The following is an 18,367-nucleotide window of genomic DNA, read 5'->3' as shown; positions in this document are numbered from 1 at the left end:
GCCACTTATGAGCTGGCATCTCCTACTGCAGTTGCTCTTCACTGTAAGAAATCGCTGACCTTTCTAATTACGTACTTCTGCTTATTTGGTACTGTCTTTTCGCAGCCTAGGCAGGAGCGATTACATGCACAAGAGCTTATGTAAAGGATGTGATGTATAATGCTGCTTTGTCTTCCTTTGTGCAGGATGGAGTCTAAGGAAAAATGTGAACAAATTATTGCTACCTTCAATGGAAAGGTGCTTGCTGGTAAGCCACATTTGTTTTGCTTTAGATCCTGCGAATCTGTCTAGAAGTGATACACCACTGTCATGCGTGTCATTGTCACAAATTTCAGCATTCCAAAAATGGATAGAGGTAACAATGCAAATGCATTAAAATACCATATTTACTCGAATATAGGCCGGCTCCGATTCTAAGCCGACCCCTCAATGTCCGAAACCAGAAAAAATTTTAAGAACATACCTCGAATGTAGGCCGAACAAAAAAAGTGTTCACAAAATGTTCACAAAATGAGTGTTCACAAAATGACAACAGCATTTATTTAAGATGAACATGCCGAGCTCACTCTAGGTCGTCACCACCGTTAACCAGACCACACGTATGCTTGCAGGCATGCGTAAGCTCACGTCCGCGCACCCATGCATGCGCAGACAGTGCGGCATTGCCCGCGTCGAAATGCGGTGCGATCTCTGTGAACAGCTCCTCTCTATTATTGCGTGCTTCCTGTCACTGTCATTTCCTATTTGCGGCATACGCAAAAGCGCCTCCCGTTGCCCCTTCCAACGACGGACGTTTTTCTCATCGATGCTGAAGTCCCGCCTGGCTTACTGTGCCTCTGTGGCTAGCAGAACATTTCGTTTGAAAGCGGCACTACAGCGTGCCATTACAATATCGCTAGGCCACACGCTGATACCATAGAACCAGCTATGATAGGACGCAGGTCAAAGAGACAACATCGCTCATGTACTTCAATTGGCCACTCTCCGGCTAGCAGCGGCTGTGATACTTTTCTGGATGGCACTAGCTATGGACCATGCTTATCATGTTCAGTTACTAACTGGCACACTTCTTAAAATCCTCGAACCTAAGTCAACCCTGGAGTTTTGTATAGGATTATTTGAAAAAAAAAGCTATCAACCTAGATTCGAATAAATACGGTACATTTATCCCAAGAAACACTTCTAATGAAAAAAAGTGAGCAGCAAAGTAAACTCACACAGCATAAATCACATAAACACAAGAGAAATTCATGACACTAGCTATATACATCAAAAACAAACATGCTCTTGGCTATATATTGTTCCTTCGTTCAACTAAACTAGTAACACAGTCATCAGAAATCGAACATTCCGACTGTCACCTGTCATGTCTGTTTTCGATCCAACATGGCATACGACACTGGCCAGCATGGTTTCGATGTGGCATGGGCGTTGACCTCCACTGCGAATGACGGAGTTGTGCACCTGCTAGGTTTGAGGCCAGTCAGATGTGTCGCCAATGTGGTGAGGTGATTGCCTCCATGGCACTGGACAGTGTGCGGTTACAGCAGTGTGGGGCTGGGCTGGGTGGGCTGTGGAATACTCCCACGGCGACGTAGTCGGGGCTGAAGAACTGGAGCTGTCGCTTGCCAACTCTAGGATGGTCCGTGGTCCGCAAAGCTGCAGCTTCCCGTCTCTTAAGAGGCCAGCTGGAGATGCGTCCTGCTGCTCCACCGTGTCGGCAATGCCCTCTCCTTCGTCTCCTTTTTTCGTCATTTTTTTCTCATGTGCTTCAGGTGCTTCTCGGAAAAACGGGGGGGGGGGGGATGGAAATTCAAGACGATGAGAAAAACGAGAACAAGGTGAAAGCAGGAGCCAACATTTCGACAAGTGGACTTGTCTTCCTCAAGGTAACTGAAGAAGACAAGTCCACTTGTAGAAATTTTGGCTCCTACTTTCACCTTGTTCTTGTTTTGCTCATCATGTGCTTCTCGCATCATATATCCATCTCCATTTTGCTGACCGGCATCGTTGTCTTCTTAACGTATTAGCATGTGCTTTGCCTGTGACTTCTGAGACACTGACAACATATTGCATGTCATTTTCATTGTCTTTAGTGGCCCTTCTGGCAGCAGGGGCAAACAGTCCCATCAGAGAACAATGAGAACGTCAGAGAACAATGAGACTGACTTAATTTTGGCTCAGCAGAGCAGCCAGCTATGCTGCTGCTTGTAATGTCAGCCTGAATTAATAGAATTTGTATGCTTAGTTAGATCAAGACAAGTATGGGTGCCAAATTGGGCTCCTAAATTTTACCCCAGAAACAAAGAAGGTTGTACTTACTTGGTTGTCACACTGTTCGCAGGAGAATGTCATTGATAAAATTCTGTTTTGTATGATTTCCTGGTGCTGTCGTTAGCTACCAGGAATATAAAAGATATCCAGCACAGTTATGCTTATTTTTTACTTCTTGGGGGCACGTAGCTTTCGAAATCAACTGCCTCATTTCTTCATGGATTTTGATGAAGATTGGCACAAATGTTTTGAATGTCTCCCTGGTCCTCCATAAAAATTTGTGATACATTTTATTCAGCACAATTCTTTGAACTTTCTGGAGAGCTTGGGGAGCTTAAAAAATGCGATGGAAGGCTCGTTGAGTATTGATTGCATAGGTAAATAAATGCTTGAAGGTCATGACATTCTTGCTTTCTTTTTTTTTGCGACAACATTTTTGGATTGCCATTTTTTTATGTTAACTTCGCACCAAGCACACTTTTTGGGTGAACGAATAGATACATCATAAATTTATAAAAAGTCAAGATGAAAATGCGAAAATGTCACGACCTCTGCAGTAGCCCAAGGAACATGCCAAAGAAAAAAGCAGTCAAAATAGGCTAAATAGCAACAAACAAATTGGCTCCAGAAACAGCAGAAAGGCACAAAAACAGTTTTGAGAAAACAGCTCTTTATGTTTCACCTTCTCTTCAGTTCTCTAAAAAGCACCAAATTTGTAGTCTTTGGTGTGTTTTATGATGTGGGGCTTCTTGGAGATGTGGCCTCTGGCCTGGTGTGCCTTTAAGTAAGGTTTGTCCTCCTGCCCCGCCCCCCTTTTTTGTATGGCATTCTTTACTGCTGCTCTACAAAAAGCATGGTGTCCGGGTTTCAAACCAGGTGAAGTGCAGAACTCTGTGTGGGCATGAATACAGTTCCAGCATTGTAGATGCAGACTGCCTCATTGATAGCAACCTCCATGCAATCTGTGAGGCATTTTTTCTTTTTCATTTCATTGAATTGACCAATTTACTGAATAAAAGCCCTCAGCAGCCTTCAGAGTCATCTTCCTTTGACAACGGCTGTGGAGCTTAGAATCAGAGCCACTGATAAGCAGGCAGCAATGCAGCTGCTAAGTGCTTTCTAGCTTTTATGTTTGTATGATGCCTCACTCCTGCAGCCAGGTGTCTGTGCCAGCCCGAGGTGCCCAGTGAACAGAGTTCATGATGAGGTTCTCTTTATGAAGGGGTGATATGAAAGATGTTCTTAAGAGGCTGACAATATGATAATTGAGTGACAATGATAAATGCCTTGCCGCGAGCTCGAGGAGTCTATGCCCGATTCGCTTAGTTGCGCAGTCCGGGGTGCCAATATGCGAAAGCGCCTGTCTGCGGGTTCGAGGAGTCAACGCTTGATGTGCTTAGTTGCACAGTCCAAGGTGCCGATACGCGAAGTGCGTAAGCGCACGTAACAGCAGTTTACGCTTGATGTGCTTAGTTGCGCAGTCTGAGGCGCCGATGCACGAAACGCCTACCCACAGGTTCGAGGAGTTGGAGCACTAAGGCTCCTCTATTTTAAGGGGGAGGCTACACTTGAAATACTACATCTTTATTTGTGGAGAGATCTGAACGAAATTTTCACACTTTGTGTATTTTAATATGCAGATTCTAAAAATATAATCAATTTTGCCGTAGGATAAGTAGTTTCTGATATACTCTAAAAGTATTATATAAGCTGGGTCTTTTGTTTGGAGGAAAATTATCATCTAAACAGAAAACCCTAACACAGTATTTTGAGTATAAAGACTATCTAGAATGTTCAGGTAGTGCCATAAGGTATTAATGAATGTTCTAGGCTAATCTGAGCAAGAGTTAGAGCTCATCAAAGTTGTGAGAAAAAAATGCCATCTTGATGTGTCAGGCATGTGACCCATCTCAAAAACTTTTTGAGAAGAGTACTGCTTTGAAAAGGTGCATATTGCTTACTGCATACATTTCGCTTTCTGGCAAAAAAAAAAATAAGTTGATAGCTGAAATAGGACAGAAGCTATTTTACCTCCAAAATTGGAAGTCTGTCAGAATTGTTCTTTTGAGAAATCAAGGAAAAACATTCTGCAACATTTTTATTGAGAACATACCAATAAAATCTCAAGGAAATTCACCAGGGGCATAATCTGAATACATCCTATCTTTATGCCGCTTTTTGGCCAGCTTCCTTGCGCTCAAAGAGGCTTCTCGCTTCTTGCTGGAGTTAGCACTTCGATGGTCGTCTTTCTCCTTTGCTCGCTGAGATGCAGTGCCAGGAATATTCATGTGTAGCTGCTGTAGAATTGCAGTGGATGCAAGCAGATTCCCAGTGTTGAAGCGTAGGACAGCTTCCCCAACAGCAGCTTGCACGGCCAAGAGAGATGCATGCTGTTCCTTTGAGACACTCCAAATCACTGAGTGAAGGCTCTCATTTGAATTATGTGTCTTGCCTCGCTGGTATCTCTGGAGCAGGTTTTTTTCAGATAGCCGCAAATATACAGGTAGCATTGCTTCTGCCACATGTTCTGGCAAGTTGTAGTGGTGCCTAGGTTCAGGCTCTCCCTTTGCTGTCGCAGCATTGTGATGACAGAACATTGTCAGAGCATTGCTGAGAGCCCGTACTCCTTGGCGAGGTCCTTGAAAGCATCGCCACTTTCTTGCCGCACCCGGACACAGCATGAGTCCAAGGAACTCTTGTATGACGGATAAATCCACGATTGCAAATTTAGTTTCGCTGTCGTTGACGTCCTCTCACGTGTCGACACCCAGCAGCTTGAACTTTCGTTCCATTGCAGACTGCGACGCCAGGCACGTTTTCCGGCACTCGCTACTTTCTTCAGTCGTGAAGAAAACGGTGCCTGCACGATCTGTGCCAAACACGCGTGGCGTGGGCGGACGAAGTGTTGACGCTAGACGTGCCGGTTTGCAGCTCGGAACTCAATCCGGTAGAATGTCCAGGCAGATCAGCAACCGACAACTCCGCGAGTATGACAGGCCTAGCCGCCTTCCGTCGCGCATTCCACAGCCGCTTGACACGTAGTAGCCTTGAGACGAAGATCTTTTCCTGCCATCCGGGCAGCGAAATGAGCATCTTATCAAACGTCGCAAAGCAAGTGGCTGAACAAACGTAGACAGCGGCGCGATGAAACCAGAGATAAACAAACATAGCGAAACGCGAGAGCAGTCGAGCGCGTGCGCCAAAGAGCACCAAACCAATAGGAGCGAGGCGCGGGGGGGGGGGGGGGGGGGGGGTGCGCGCTTTGGCCAATCGGCGGCACGGACGCATCCTCCAGAAATGACGCGATAGCATTGGTTTCCCTTCGCCAACGCCATTTTGAACTGGCGCAATATGCACACAAAGAAAACAGCTTCAAAACAAGCGCAAAATGGCGGCCATCGGCCACCGCGTTCCCAAATGGTGACGGCGCGAAGTTTGAACATTTTTGACCAAATTTTGCTGATTTTGCGTTCACCCTGGCCCTCCCGTTAAGCGCGATTTTTTATTATTTTCCGATTAAATTTAGCTTCTAGATTTCGCGGAGGATTTCTTGAATGTATAAACGTAGCGAAAATGCACTTTTCCGAAAATCAACTTTTTTGTGATTTTTTGCCGTTTCAAGACTCGTGTCCCCCCTTAAGAGGTAGCAACAACAACACGCACTTGAGAGGTCCATGGAGCCGCACTGGCAGACGATGTGCCACCCACTCCCGTGCATTTTATGGATGCCTGAAACCGCACTTGGTGCGTGGTTGAACTGGTTAATTAACATTTGTGGCCTAAACTGTTCAGGAAACTTCAAATGACAGGGACACCGAGCCTGTCGCACGTTAAACATTGAAATAAAAAGCATGCGTTTCCAAAGCAGCTGATCTTCTGAACAGTTTTCCACAGTGGTGGTCATGCAAGGCATTTTTTTCTTCGTTGTTTGCACGTTATGAAATTCAGTGTAACTAGGAGTAGAGATGATATTTAGGTCAGCTGGTAGTACTAGTTCGCAAAAATAGGCATGTGGTGAGCTTACTGTAACTTTCGGAAACGTCATTGCGCACCGAGCACTCTGATAGTGTGCAGTGCGTAATACACGCTATTATCGGTTTCGTTGCGTTTGTCATTGTTCAGCAGTATTCCTATGCTTACACTGTCTTTTTAACCTAAGGTTATTTTGTTTATATAATACTCTAATAGTTTTACTGAGGAGAAAGAGTTGTACTGCATCTATGCATTATCAGCAACCAGAGTACTTTCCAAGAACTAGGAAATATAGCATGCCTACTAGGGTCTATGAGGTGCCGATATTAATTTTTATCTGTTTTTAAAGAAATGCATTTATTCTGAGCCCTCTTCTTTTTACTACCGCCACCGCCTTTGTACCTTTGCATATAAGCCATAACTAAAGCCATATGGTTTGTTTTAACTGGCCAGCGTTTTTTAGAATTATTGCCTCGAACTTGTCATTAGCAAAGTGGTCCTGCAGTGAAAATATCCTGTGGAAAGAAGAAAGAAGCCTTGATCGACTTCACAAAGAGCCCTACAGCAAAACACGGCAAGGTGCAGCAAGAAATTAATCCCAAATTGTCCTTGTGAGTTCTTAGTTTTGAAGCCACCCCAAAAACACCTGCGGGCCACACTGCTGCCTTCATGTGGTTGATGAGGGTATAGATAGGGGCTTGCTGGTACGGTGCATCTTGTTTTGTTGTAGCGCAAGCTGAACAAGGACAACAGAAAGGCACATCTGACACACTGGTACTATTACACATGCGCATTGCACATAGTAATACAGTAGATCCCGGATATATTGAACCTGGATATATCAAATTATTGCCTATATCGAACAGAAAGATCGCCTTGGGAATCTCATGCAAAAGTATAGCGCTATTGTTCGCGTATATAGAACTCCCATGCACAGGCATATCTATGTATCGAACTGCATGCTGAGCTGCGCCCCGGCAAGTACACTTCTCCTGCCATACCCCACCCCTGCAAGTGCGCTTCTCCCATCACATCCCACCCCCGCAAGTGTGCTTCTCCTCACAAAGCTCTCGTAATGTTCCCGCGATCTCACGCGCGCCTCCCCGCACTCTGAGAAAGGGGCGTGTGTGGGTAAAAGGCACGTGACGAGGACCACTTGGAGTGCGATTGGGTGTGAAAGGGAAGCGGGAGGGAGAAACCAACCTGACTGCAGGCGCCCGTTTCCTGTGTTTTGGTTAGCTGACACCGCTGGTGCAGCAAGATGAACGAGGTCAGTGCAGCCTGGGCTTGTGGTAGTGCGGATACGCGGAGCGGTGAGTCTTTCAATCCGCTTTGTTTCTTTTATTCACGAGGCCAACGCGAAGGCTTGAGACTCGTGTGGTGCAGTGCGTTTTTCTTTCCGCTTTTGGCGCGTGTTCCGGAGCCATGGCCATAAAAAAAAATGCAAGAATTTGGATTTTTCAACAAAGGCGGACATCATTCGACGGGTAAAGGCTGGCGAGAAAAAGTCGTTGGTTGCCACGGCGTTCGGAATTCCTCTCAACACCCCGAGTACGATCCTCAAGAACAAAGCCAATGTTAAGCAGTGCAGTCCAGTCGCCCTGGAGCGTGTCGTGTGGGCGTCCCAACCTTTGACAAGGTCGAGAAGGCATTGAATGCCTGGTTTTTGGAGACATGTGCCAAGAACATACCTGTTGACGGCCCAGTGTTCATTGAGAAGGCCAAATGGTTTGCTGTGGCCTTCGGAGAAGAAAGCTTCACTGTTGGCACTGGTTGGCAGGAACGATTTAAGAGTCGCTACAGCATCGTTGGAAAGACCCTTTCGGGCGAAAGCGAGGCGACTAGCACAAGTCACATAGAGAAGTGGTTGTCCGAAGAGAGGCCAAATATGTCCGACAGCTTTTCACCGTCGCAAATATTCAACGCAGATGAGACAGCACTGTTTTGGCAAATGCTGCCGAACAAGACTCTGCATCTGAAGGGCACTGCATGCCACGATGGAAAGAAGAGCAAAGTGTGCGTATCGATTTCGCTTGCTGCAAATATGTATGGGTCATGCAAACTACGGCCGTTTGTTATCGGAAAGAGCAGGTCGCCACGCTGCTTTAAGAACACGAAAGGCCTCCCGGTTCGATACGCGTCCCATAAGAAAGCTTGGATGACACGCAATTTTTTCGTCGAGGGGCTACAGGCGTGGGATGCCGAACTGGAGAAGTCTGGCCGCAAAGCTTGTCTTCTTTACAATTGTTCGGCCCATCATGTTGTCTGCCCATTAAAGCATATCACCCTCAAGTTTCTGCCGCCAAACACAACGGCAAAACTTCAGCCTCTCGACCGAGGCATTGTGAAAGCGTTTAAGGGGGGACACGGATTTCGCATCGCGAAGAATTGCCAAGATATCGATTTTTTGAAAATCACATTTTCAGTTTCTATAACCCTTTTTCTATCTGATACCCAAATATAATCACTGTAAACATATCTTCACTCCGTTTTTAGCTATACAGTCGATACTTAACAAGCCTTCTATCACATTTTTTCAAGTTCCCCAATCTCTCCAGAAAGTAAGAAAAAGAAAAATTCTGCTCAATAAAATTGAATAAAAAGTTCTCAAGATATCGCTCTGAAACTTTTATGGAAGCATCAGGGAGACATTCTAAACATTTGTGCCAATTTTCATCAAAATTCATGAAGAAATAAGGAAGTTGATCTTTCAAGTCACGTCCCCCCCTTAAGGGGGGACCTGGGCCTTGAGCAATACCATTATTGATATTGCTGCTACAGGAATGAAATTTGTGGGTAATATGTAATTCAATGTGCTTGATGCAAATATGTAATTACTTTTTCTCTACATAATGAGAAAAATTTTTTTTACAATTTTTCCTGTTCCGATGTTTCGTGATGACTGGCAGAAATTTTTTTGCAGTAAGAAATGTAAAAGTTATGTGAAAGTATTCCTGAATGTTCAAGGAGTGCAGTAATCATTGTCTCATGTTTCTACCTCTGTTCTATCTAAAGTTACAAAAGTCAAAAGTTGTAACATCACATGCGATATATATATATTTTTACTTTCCTCAAAATTTCAATATGTTTCAAGGTGCAGAAATGTGGTATTATAGACTTACTGCACTCCCTGGGAGCCTAGCTATCAGATAATGCAAAAATTATTCAAATTGGATGATTAGGCAAGTAACTATGCCTCCCGGAAAATTGCTGATTACCAAAAAAAAGCGTGTTGAGAAAAATGAATAAACTAGCCACCATGTGAAAAAAAGCATTTTATTATCCTGGATGCATGAAATTGTTATAGCCAATGGCTCAGAAGGCTCTAGGGGAATAATCTGGATGGGGATTTCCTCGCTTCCTCCGCTTTGCAGCTGCTTGAAAAGCTGCGGAGGACATTCGCTTTCTCTCCACGCTAGCAACGCGACAACAGCCCTTTTCAGGGGGGACACTGCTATTGATATACTATTCATTTTTTTTCATCAATGTTAATGAAACTTGATCAAACCCTTTTGCTACTTTTGAAACTTAGAGGGGCTTTAGGTTTGCTGTTCTGGAGATATGGTAACTTGAAAAACTCTCTTCTTTATCAATTACCATATCTTTCAGAGCACTTCTACGTTTTTAGGGATGTTTCAGAATCGGATAGAAAAAGAGTTACAGAAACTGAAAATCGGATATTCAAAGCGAGGGCTGCATTCCCCTTTAAAGGTACACTAAAGGCAAATACTAAGTCGCTGTGGACTGTTTAAATACCATTCCAGAAACCTCGCAATGCTTGTTCCATGCCAAGAAAAGACTAAGCTTACGAGAAAATTGCATCTGAAGGGTCTGAATACCTTTTTCAAAATTCAAATCTCCCGCCATCCAACCGGGGCAGTGGTGACATATATGCCATCACCACCCAACAGATGGCGGCGCCGAGCCAAGACAGAGTGGTGGATTCGCCGCTGCAGCTTCTTTTTGTTCAAGTGCCGTAGATTGTTTGGGCATTCCGCGACATCACATGGAAGTTGACTTCTCTGCTACTTGCAGTTTGTATGAGTTTTGCGAGCCAGCAAAACCAGCGCAGCACTACGTGATCAGGAAAGTACAGAAACGCGAAAGCGTGGGTGGCACAGAGTCGAGCGAAAACAAAACCTTTCGACCAGCCGCGTCGTTGTCAATGGTAATTACTCAAATTACAAAAGTACTCATTAAATGAGTACTTTTCTTCTAAACATTAAATGGAACTGGACAAGTAGCATTTTATTTCATCTTATAATACAATACGAGGATGTTTTTTGCAACGAGTAGTTCGGTACTGGCGACAAAATTTAACTGAGGAGTGCTTTTGTCATCGGGCAAGTGCTTGAGTGTCCTGGGGGAGTTTAATCACATCCTGCATTTAACTAGATTTCATGATTATTAAGGCCCTGTTCTGCGATAATATAGCGATAATATATAATAGCCTTAGAGATTCTCGAGCACTTATCTATCACTTTAGTTTGACTTAGTATTTCCCTTTAATATGTTCCCAGAAAACAATCTTTCAGTACAGTAAAAGCTCGTTAATTTGGATCTCTCGGGACCGGGAAAAATGTCCGAATTATCCGAATGCTGAATTTAAAAATGAACAGGAAAAACAACATTAAAATCAACTTGGAGAAGGATACCTTTATTTAGTGAAGTATTTTGCAATAGTCGTCTGCTTTTTCGTGCAGATTCCGGCTGACATCACAATTTTTTTAACTCTTCCAAGTGGCCAACAGCCCGCAAACTGTCAGAAATGCTCAGGCAAACGACCTCCAATATCAAAAGCGCCTCCGTGACTTCTCGTGAGGTGTGATGAGGTCAGGGGTGCACCTCCTCGCATGACTCATCATCTAAATCGTGGTCTTCCCGGGTACGTGTGACATCATTAATAATTTCTTTGTTGGTCAGGAGACCACTCGTGGCAGCACAGTCATCAATCTCAATGCAGTCCTGAAGGGTCACATCTGTGGGAAGGACAGCATCGAAGGTCGGGCTGTCATCATCGGTGGACTCTGCGGACACTTTGTCGGCTACTGCCGCATACTTGGGCCTCTCTAAACCGCTGTGCCGAAAACAGTTGGCGATAACTTGCAGAGATGTATTTTTCCATGCGTGGGCGATGATGTGCACTGCGCCGAGTAAGTCCACTTCCTACAGCTTTCCAACTTCTGAGCATGAGCTCATTCGCTGTAGCAGGTGCTTTCGGTACTTCGGCTTCACGTAGTAAATGATACCCTGGTCCATCGGCTGAAGGGCACGTGTAGTGTTGGGTGGCAAAAATACTACCTTGACACTCTTCAGTTCGACTGTACAGTTATGTGCACTGCAGTTGTCAACAACTGTAATTATCTTGTGGTCCTTAGGCGTGAAGTGCCGGTCTAACTGCTGCAGCCAGCCTCGAAAGATGTCCGAGGTCATCCAAGCCTTCCTGTTCACTCTGTACTCTACAGGAAGGCTTTTGATGTTTTTAAAACAACATGGCTTATGCGCCTTCCTGATGACAACAAGTGACAACCGCTCCGTGCCAGTCATATTGGCGGCAAGAAGCACAGTTATCCTTTGCTTGCACTTCTTGCCACCAATGCACGGGTCCCCTTTGAAAGTCACCATCTTGTGGGGCAGAGCTCTGAAAAATAGAGCAGTTTCGTCTGCATTGAACACATCACTTGGTTCATATGCCGCGATGTGCTCAAGCAGCTTCACATTTTTCCACTGGGTGGTCACGCTTCCGTCAACGCTGGCTTTTTCGCCGCGCACACTTCTGAAGGCGAGTTCGCGTCTCTCCCGAAACCTCGCGAACCATCCTTCTGAAGCTCTGAACGATTCAATGTTTATCTTTGCAGTTTACTTCTCACCTTGTGCCATGATGAGAGGTCCGCTCAAAGGCAGATGTGCGTTGCGACAGTCAGTAACCCACTGGAGCAAAGCTTCTTCGAGCTGGCGATGAGCTGCAGTTCGCAACCGCTTTCTTGATGCATAAAACTTCTCGCTTTCGAAGGCTTGAAGAATCTGTTCATTTTTCATGTACATTCCCAATGTGCTCTGCTTCACATTGTGCTTGGTCGTAACGTGCTGTCGTGGTTCGCCGTTTTTCAAAGCCTGCAAAATTTCCACCTTAGTCGCCAAGTTCTTGGCTTTGTACTTCTGCCACTTTGCCGGTGTTTCCGTCACTGTAGCGCACAATGGTTGTGGCATGCAAAACATGGCCACAACGAAAAAAGAAAACTCTGCAAGAGATGATGCCGACTCGGCAACAAAAGGGAAAATGGCGTCGAAGGCGCAGTGGAGCGAAGAAAGAAGACACCGACGTTCGGTGATGCTGCGATCGCCCCCACTAATTGATGACGTTTTCTCTGTCAGTTTTCTCTGCCAAGACTGGCAAGTCTACTAGGAAGTGTCCTTCCGCCATGGTCATCATGCATCGCATACTGTCTGACCGTTCGGGTTTCGTTGGAAGTGTACTACCACGGCCGCTCGATGCAAAGCAAGGTGCGGCCAGCTACGTCGCGCCGCGGACAATAGGCGGGCACGTCTCGGCCGAGTTTACAGTTGCAACCGCTTTTCTTGGTGAGGGCGCCACTGCTTAGGGACGCTTTCGCGACTTCGCGCCGGGGCTAAGCGGGCATTAGTTCTCGCGTCAGAACGTGTTTGCCTCGGGCTCTATGCACTAAGCTTGTGCTTTTTCGCGCGTGTGTGTGTGAGCAAGTCGGTTCGCGTCAGAACGTGTTTGCCTCGTGCGATATGCATTAATCTCGTGATTTTTTGCGTGCCTGTGTGTGAGCAAGTTTGCCTGTGCTTGCTGTGCTTTGTCAAGGCTCTTTGGTGCGCGTGTGTGCCGTAGCCAGCCTCATTCATGTGGCGTGATGCTGCGCAACTGTTGTGTGCCACTCTGCGACACAAATGCCAAAGAGGACCCGACTGTGAAATATCACAAGTTCCCCTGCGACTTGGAGCGTCGAGAAGCGTGGCTAAAAAATATCTCTCGCCAAGGAGTGTCGGGAAAAGGAAGCAAGTGGGAACCAAGCGACAGGTCTCTGGTATGTTCCCTGCCCTTTACAGAAAGTGACTTTAAAAAGAACACGAAACTTGGGCTCCGGCTTCCGAATGCGGTACCGACCGTGTTTTGCAACTATCCACAGTAGCTGCAAAAAGTGAATGTGCAGCCCAAAAATCGCCATCGCAGAAACTTTACTGATCACACAGTAGTTGAGGCAAGCGATAATTGCGGCAGCTCAGGAGAAAGCCCCAACATCGAAAGTGCCTTGCAGTTTCTCAGCGACGAGGTGGAAGCTCTAGTTAGAGACTGCCTTAGAATCATGCTCTGAACGTAGTTTTTCTGCTGACCAAGCCTGCCAAACTGCATTAGATATTGTGGACGTCCTAGAACAGTCAAAGAAAGCAGTCAAGAGATTGAAAAAAAAAGTTGCCTGTCAAGGAGAAGAGTTGAAGAAATTGCAGTCCGAACGGGACGAAATGAAAAACCACCTCTTAGTTTATGAAAACAACAACGAAATTCAGTCCTTTGTTCAGGTATTACAAAGAGCGGAAAAAGGAGACAAAGCTGCTGTTTTTATCAGCAACCAACTGGTCACTTCAGGAAAAAGAAAACTGCCCACAATGAAAGAATTCTGCAGGAATGTGTTTTATGGAAAGCGTGCTCAAATAAAGGGTATGAGCATGTTCGAAGCAAAGGCCTTTTGAAGCTTCGTTAAAAGGGGCGCACTTCTTAGGTAACCTCTAGCATCACTAAATATGCTTCGTTTTCATGAGAAACAATCTACTTATTATTATTTGCAATGATTAGCGTTTTTATTTCATCTAAGTTAGTTTGCATTGCTTGAGAAACTCTGTTCAAGTTCTCCCTATGTAAAGTTTTTACTTTGCGCACGTGTTCACGAGAAGTGAATAAAAGTACCGATAGATTGCTTCAAGCAGAACCTCTCCATGGAAGTGCATCACCCGGTCGTGCATCGTACGGGCAACCGTCACGGATAGCGTTCAGGCGTATTCTAGAACAGATTTCCACCCCTGTGACAATCTGTTAACGTTTGTGGCGTAATCAGCACTTCCAATGACGACTTAAAAGATTTTGTCAGCAATTTCCAAATATAAAATGCATTGTTTACGCCTTGACTGGAGTGGAGATCGCGCGTGCCGACGCAGCTGTGAAGGCGCCCTCTATCAGCAGCCATCCCTGAGCAGTGGCGCCGCAGCGGGCGCACGGAGAACTAGGCCCGAGACGCCGTTCAGGCGCGACACAGCGGGCCGCACCTTGTGCTTTTGGATCGAGCAGCTGTGGTACTGCACACATTTATTGGGCAATAGCCCAAATATACTACCTTTTCCCTGCTGCGGGCAGCGCAAAGTGAGCATCAGGTCTTGCTAAGGTGGGATCGTATTCAGTTGTCACCCACCAGCTCAATTTTGTTTCGGTCTACCGTCGCCATCCTAAAATGCAACACAATAGGAAAACAAAGAATGTCTCGCGTCCCTTGGGCCCTACTTATCTCATTGTGCATCGATGTCTCTACCACAACGATTCTCACAAAGTGGGCATGTCAAAACTTCAGCCAGAAGGCTCTACCCCAAGAAGTCGCCGACCTCGACTGAATTAGAGGAGTGCAAACGTAACCTTGCCAAAGCTGCGAAAATGACAATGCACGTCTCGGGGTGGCACGGGGCCCCACCAGCTTGATGCGCCTGTGCAACATTTTGCCATGGCGTAGATGTCAACTACAGTAGAGTCTGTTGAATGGGTCATACATTTTCCCTGTTAGTACAGATCTATTTTTCTCTTCCCCCACCGCCCAATACATATGAATGAGATTCTACTGTACTACCGTATTTACTTGAATGTTAACGTAACTGCGATTGTAATGTGAGGGCCAACTTTTCAGTCTATGAAACTTTTAAAAAAGTAAAATTAAACTGCGAATGTAACATAAAATTAACGGAAAGAGAAATAGTACGTTTATTTAAAGAATCAGTTCGGAAATGAGTTCTCTTCACTTATCTTGTTGTCTTAACGTTGGCGGTATTCTTGGGTGATCACTTGGGCAGATTGTTTCACTTTCGCAGTATAGCATGGGACTCTGCACTGAAAGCGTCCCCGACAAATGTTTCTGGTGCTGTGCCAAGTTTGTACCAAGAGCGCTGTCGGCCGTCTACTTCTAGGGGTTCGGTGCTGAAACGAGCCTAGTCTAGAGAAAGCGAGACTTGGCCCAGGCATTTCCAAAAGTGATCGCTCAAGAATCAAGTCATCCGTGCCATCGAGCTCATTTGTTATTAAGTACTTCTTAAAAGACCACACAACCATTTCATTCCCCCGCAGGGGCGTCTGCGTCAGCAGGCGTTCGGTGTGTTGCGACACCACGTACCCAAGCACACGAGGGTTGAACCCTCCCCTGTGTAGCCGTGCACGGCTTAGCCGTGTCCAAGGAAAGGGGGATCCTGGGGGTTGAGCCGATGCCGGGTGTTCGGACCATTATGGCCCCCCGGCGGAGGCAACACACCTCTTTGGCCTCTGCTTCACGTAGACGGCACCCCCGGACTGACCCACCCGGGCGAAATCGGCAGTCGCCTTTTCCGGTCCTCCTCTCCAAACTTCGTCTTTCTCTCCCATTTTTCCATCTTTCCTGTCTTCTCTTCACTTCTTGTTACTTCCGTATTTCCTGGCGGCAAGGGTTAACCGTGTGTAATATATCCTGTCTTGGGTATATACATTAGGTTATAGCGGTGATGCATGGCTGGCGTCTGCAGGTATTATTCCCAACCTAGTAGCGTCCCCTAGTTGGGCTCGGTGGTGGGTGGCTACCATCGCCGCCGAATTTTTCAGTGCTTACATGGCAAACGCTTTTCCCCCCCTCCAAGATCGCCCTCCAAAACGAGGGTGCACCGAAGCAACATTTCAGTTCCTATTAAAACCAAACTATGACACCTTCCCAAAGTTCCATGTCCTTCACAGTGAAGGCAACACAACTATTAGAAAACTATCACCTTTCATAGTATCCAAATGCCTTTCAAACACAATCGGATCAGGCTACAAAGCATCAAAGATGGCAAGTGGAGACCTCCTTCTCGAACTGACAAAGAAAGAACAAGTCGAAAAAATCAGTGAACTCAAAAGCATCGGTGACACTAACGTCGCAATTTCCCCACATCGCTCGCTCAACACGAGCCAAGGAGTAATATCAGAAGAAGGTTTCTTGAACCTCAATGACGAAGAGCTCCTTGAGGGATTCCAGGAGCGACATGTAATCAAGGTACAAAGAATAACACTTCGACAAAACAATCAACAGATCCCCACAAAACACGTAATACTTACATTTGGCTCCAGTACTGTGCCAAGTTCACTCGACGCAGGCTACCTGAAGATCAACGTCCGACCATACATACCGAACCCGAGGCGGTGCTTCAAGTGCCAGAGGTTCGGGCATGCATCTCAATCATGCAGAGGAAAGGAGACATGTGCAAAGTGTAGTGCCAACGACCATCCATCTGACAACTGCAGTGCTCCCGCACAATGTGTCAATTGCAAGGGCATCCAGCTTACTCACGGAGCTGTCCTTGCTGGAAAAGAGAAAAAGAAATAATTGCAATAACTGTAAAGGAAAAGATTTCATTCCATGAAGCGAGGAAAAGGCTAGTGCACTTGCCTCAAGTAAGCTATGCCAGTGTGACGCGGCAGGGGGCAGCGCCACACCGGTCTCAGAAATCTGCAGGGTCCACGTCCGGTACTCCTGTAGAAACCCCAACCGCCCCCTTGGTGGCTGCAGCCAGTGCTGCTCCATCAGCAACGAATACGGGCCCGCAGACAACAGTGCCGCAGGGCCTGAAGTTGAAGCGTACCCCACGGCCCGAGACGCGCGTCTCGGCGCCTGGCTCTTGATCGTCCAGTGCCTCAGAAAAGGTGATGGAGATCGATCCGAAAACCCCGGCGTCATTGACGCCAAAAGACCCGCGCTCCTTGGAGCGCACACAGAAGGAGAAACATATAACTTCTGTGAGAAAGGGAAAGGTAACCTGAACGGTTACCGCCCTTCATAAGAGTAATCAGCTTTTAAATACATGTCACCTACAATTTGTAAGCTCACACACATAAATATTTTTTCCCCAATCCCAATAAGATGGCTTTTATCATTCATTGGAACTGCAGAGGCCTAATTCACAATCTAGGTGACATCAAAGACATCATAAATAAATTATCACCAGTAGCATTCTGCCTTCAAGAAACGAACCTAGGACCAAAGCATACAAATTTTCTTAAGGGCTTTACAATCATAAGAAAGGAGCGCGAGCACTCCAGTCGTCTATCTGGAGGTGTCGCTATTGTCGTTCAAGGCGGCATCCCTACACGGAACGTTTCACTAAATACTGCGTTTGAGGCAGTAGCTGTCACCGTTTTAACTTTTAAGACTATCACCATCTGTTTGTTATACATCCCTCCCTATACCCATTTCACAACTCGAGATTTGGAAGATTTAATTGACCAGCTGCCGGAGCCTTTTGTTTTAGTTGGAGATTTTAATGCGCACTGCACTCTTTGGGGTAGCGATAAGAATGACCAAAGAGGACAACTTTTCGAAGATTTTATTTTGACTGATAACATCTGTCTTTTAAATTCAGGTGCGCCAAATCATTTTTCACCGAGCTCATGTAATTTTAGCTGCATTGATTTAGCATTTTGCTCTCCGGATATCTTTAGCGATTTTAAATGGGACGTTCTGGAGAATCCATATGGCAGTGATCATTTACCTTCTTTAATCCACCTTACATCAACACTACCCATTATATCTCACAAACCACGCCACTGGAAGTTACAAATGGCCGACTGGGCTGTTTTTACGGAAAGTGCCAGGCTGGAGGAACTTATTTTAACAGACCTAAGCATTGATGAAATTAATGAAAAGTTTACCAATTGCATAATTTCTGCAGCTGAAAAGGCCATTCCGCAATCTTCTGGCGTGGTTCGGAAAAACCTGAATCCTTGGTGGATACGTGAATGCACCGTAGCAAAAAAGCAGCAGAACAAGGCCTGGGGAATTTTACGCAGATACCCAACACAAAACAATTTTCTCAGTTTCAAACAAGCCAAAGCGAAAGCCCG

The 18,367-nt window shown here is 45.8% G+C and overlaps 1 protein-coding gene across 2 annotated transcripts in view; it reads left to right on the top strand.

The window, feature by feature from the left end:
* LOC142573266 (protein alan shepard-like) overlaps positions 1-18,367 on the top strand; it is a 160,870-nt gene that overhangs the window by 66,513 nt on the left and 75,990 nt on the right. For both annotated transcript variants that reach the window (XM_075682890.1, XM_075682889.1), the window contains exon 4: positions 186-247. In XM_075682890.1, the coding sequence (XP_075539005.1) occupies positions 186-247 (62 nt within the window). The remainder of the gene's footprint in view (positions 1-185; positions 248-18,367) is intronic.

Source organism: Dermacentor variabilis, chromosome 2, assembly GCF_050947875.1.
Source record: "Dermacentor variabilis isolate Ectoservices chromosome 2, ASM5094787v1, whole genome shotgun sequence".
Classification (NCBI taxonomy): domain Eukaryota; kingdom Metazoa; phylum Arthropoda; class Arachnida; order Ixodida; family Ixodidae; genus Dermacentor; species Dermacentor variabilis.
The sequence above is the reverse complement of the archived record's forward strand: the minus strand, read 5'-3'. Positions and strand labels throughout refer to the sequence as shown.